The 1,924-nt window shown below is 36.4% G+C and overlaps 1 protein-coding gene across 1 annotated transcript; it reads right to left on the bottom strand.

The window, feature by feature from the left end:
• Nucleotides 1-128: 128 nt before the first annotated feature.
• On the bottom strand, nt 129-1,064 carry LOC107196649 (olfactory receptor 12). The gene has a single exon (XM_015599461.1). The coding sequence runs from the start codon at nt 1,062-1,064 to the stop codon at nt 129-131; it is 936 nt and encodes a 311-aa protein (XP_015454947.1).
• Nucleotides 1,065-1,924: the final 860 nt, after the last annotated feature.

The raw sequence follows: 1,924 nt of genomic DNA, 5'->3' as shown, positions 1-1,924 counted from the left end.
ACAGAAAAATATTTGTTGCCATATATAAAAATATCTTTGATATAATAATTTTACAAGAACTAGGATAACTAAGACCCTTAGAAAACAAAATCTGTCCACTATACAATAGTTTTACAAATATCAGTAAATCACTTCCTGCATAATATTCTTTTCACAGCATCTTTCACATCTCTGTTTCTCAGACTATATATTAGAGGGTTTAACATTGGTATTACAAGTGTGTAGAACACAGCTACAATTTTGTTTTGCTCTGGTGAGGAGATGGTCCCAGGTTGGGCATACATGAAGAACACAGTCCCATAGAATAAACTCACCACTGCTATATGGGAACCACAGGTGGAAAAGGTCTTACTCCTGCCATGGGTTGCAGGTATCTTCAGGACAGTGGAGAGAATATAAGCATAGGAAACCAGAATGACAGTTGTAGCGGTGATGATGACGAGAGCAGAGAGAATAAACAATACAATCTCATTTACATAGGTGTCATCACATGCAATCTTGATCAGAGCTGGGACATCACAGAAAAAGTGGTCCAACCTGTTTTCTCCACAGAAATGCAAACTGAAGGTGAAACCCGTTTGGACTATGGAGTTGATGCTTCCACAGATATAGGATCCAGTTACCAACCGAACACAGACTTTCTGGCACATGTGCACAGGGTAAAGGAGAGGGGAGCAAATGGCCGAGAATCGATCATATGCCATGACAGCCAGAATAAAGCCTTCAGTTGTGACAAACAAGGCAAAGAAGAAAAACTGGGTTGCACAGCCATTGTAAGAAATTTTCTTTTCATTAGACAAAAAGTTGGCTAAAGTTTTGATTGAAATGACTGTGGAGTAGCAGAGATCTAAATAGGACAAGTTTCTAAGGAAGAAATACATCGGCGTTTGAAGTCTGGAGTCCATCTTAATGACAATTATCATGCTGATATTTCCCACCACAGTAACCACGTAGATCAGCAAGAATACTAGGAATAAGAGGATCTGTAGCTTTGGAGGGGTTCTGAACCCTAGCAGAATAAACTCAGTCACTTCTGAGTAATTCCTATTAAGCTCATTCTTCATAGCTGAGATACAGGTGGAAATGAAGAAAGAAAAAATGAAAGAAGTAACTAGAGTGGCTAAAATACTTGTTTTAGTAAAAATAACTAAGAACCAACATGGAAAAAATTGTTTCATATCATATTGATCCCAATATTTTACAAAACACAAATGAACATAAAGAATGAATTACTATTTTTAAAAAGCCTTCCTAGTGGAGTTCAATCTGACTGGTTAGCCTTTTTAGATATACTTATTTGCAAATAATGCAGATTTGTCCTCTAAGTATGCTTTGGGAAAATGAGGATTCTAGGAAAATATCTGGAAACAAGACCTTTTTTTTTCTTTTTTGTTTTATTATCAGTTTACTGCCATTAAGAGTTGCGTCCTTTAGTGGAAGATATTTCTCAAAGATATTAATATCCACTTAAGGTTATATTCGGAGCGAAAATTTGTCCAATTAACGGTCTCATTTTATTTTTTAATGGTTAGTTTATCTATTATAGAAAAACAATACACAAAGATTGTACCTATCTTTATTAGGAAAAAGACTTCAGATCCTGTCAAAAGCATCATCCTTTTACACATTAACCTCATGTCCTTATTTCTTCCATTACTTTTGTCCCTATAGTGACATATACTCTCAGTGGCACAGTCTATCTGCTAAAAACAGAAGTAATTCTTGCTTATGTTTTCTAAACACAACAATAAATTCACCACTGCTCTATGGGAGCCACAGGTGAAGAAGGTCTTACTCTTGCCGTGGGTTGTGGGGACCTTCTGGACAGTAGAGGGGATATAAGCATAGGAAACCTGAATGACAGTTGTGGTGGTGATGATGATGATGAAAGCAGAGAGAATAAACAGTATAATCTCATTGACAA

This window comes from Pteropus alecto, unplaced genomic scaffold (assembly GCF_000325575.1).
Source record: "Pteropus alecto unplaced genomic scaffold, ASM32557v1 C18829796, whole genome shotgun sequence".
Taxonomy (NCBI): Eukaryota; Metazoa; Chordata; class Mammalia; order Chiroptera; family Pteropodidae; genus Pteropus; species Pteropus alecto.
Note: the sequence above shows the minus strand (reverse complement) of the source record. Positions and strands in the feature narration are given on the sequence as shown.

Coding starts and splice junctions, on each gene's coding strand:
- LOC107196649 (XM_015599461.1), bottom strand. CDS start 1,064: ATGAAGAATGAGCTTAATAGGAATTACTCAGAAGTGACTGAGTTTATT.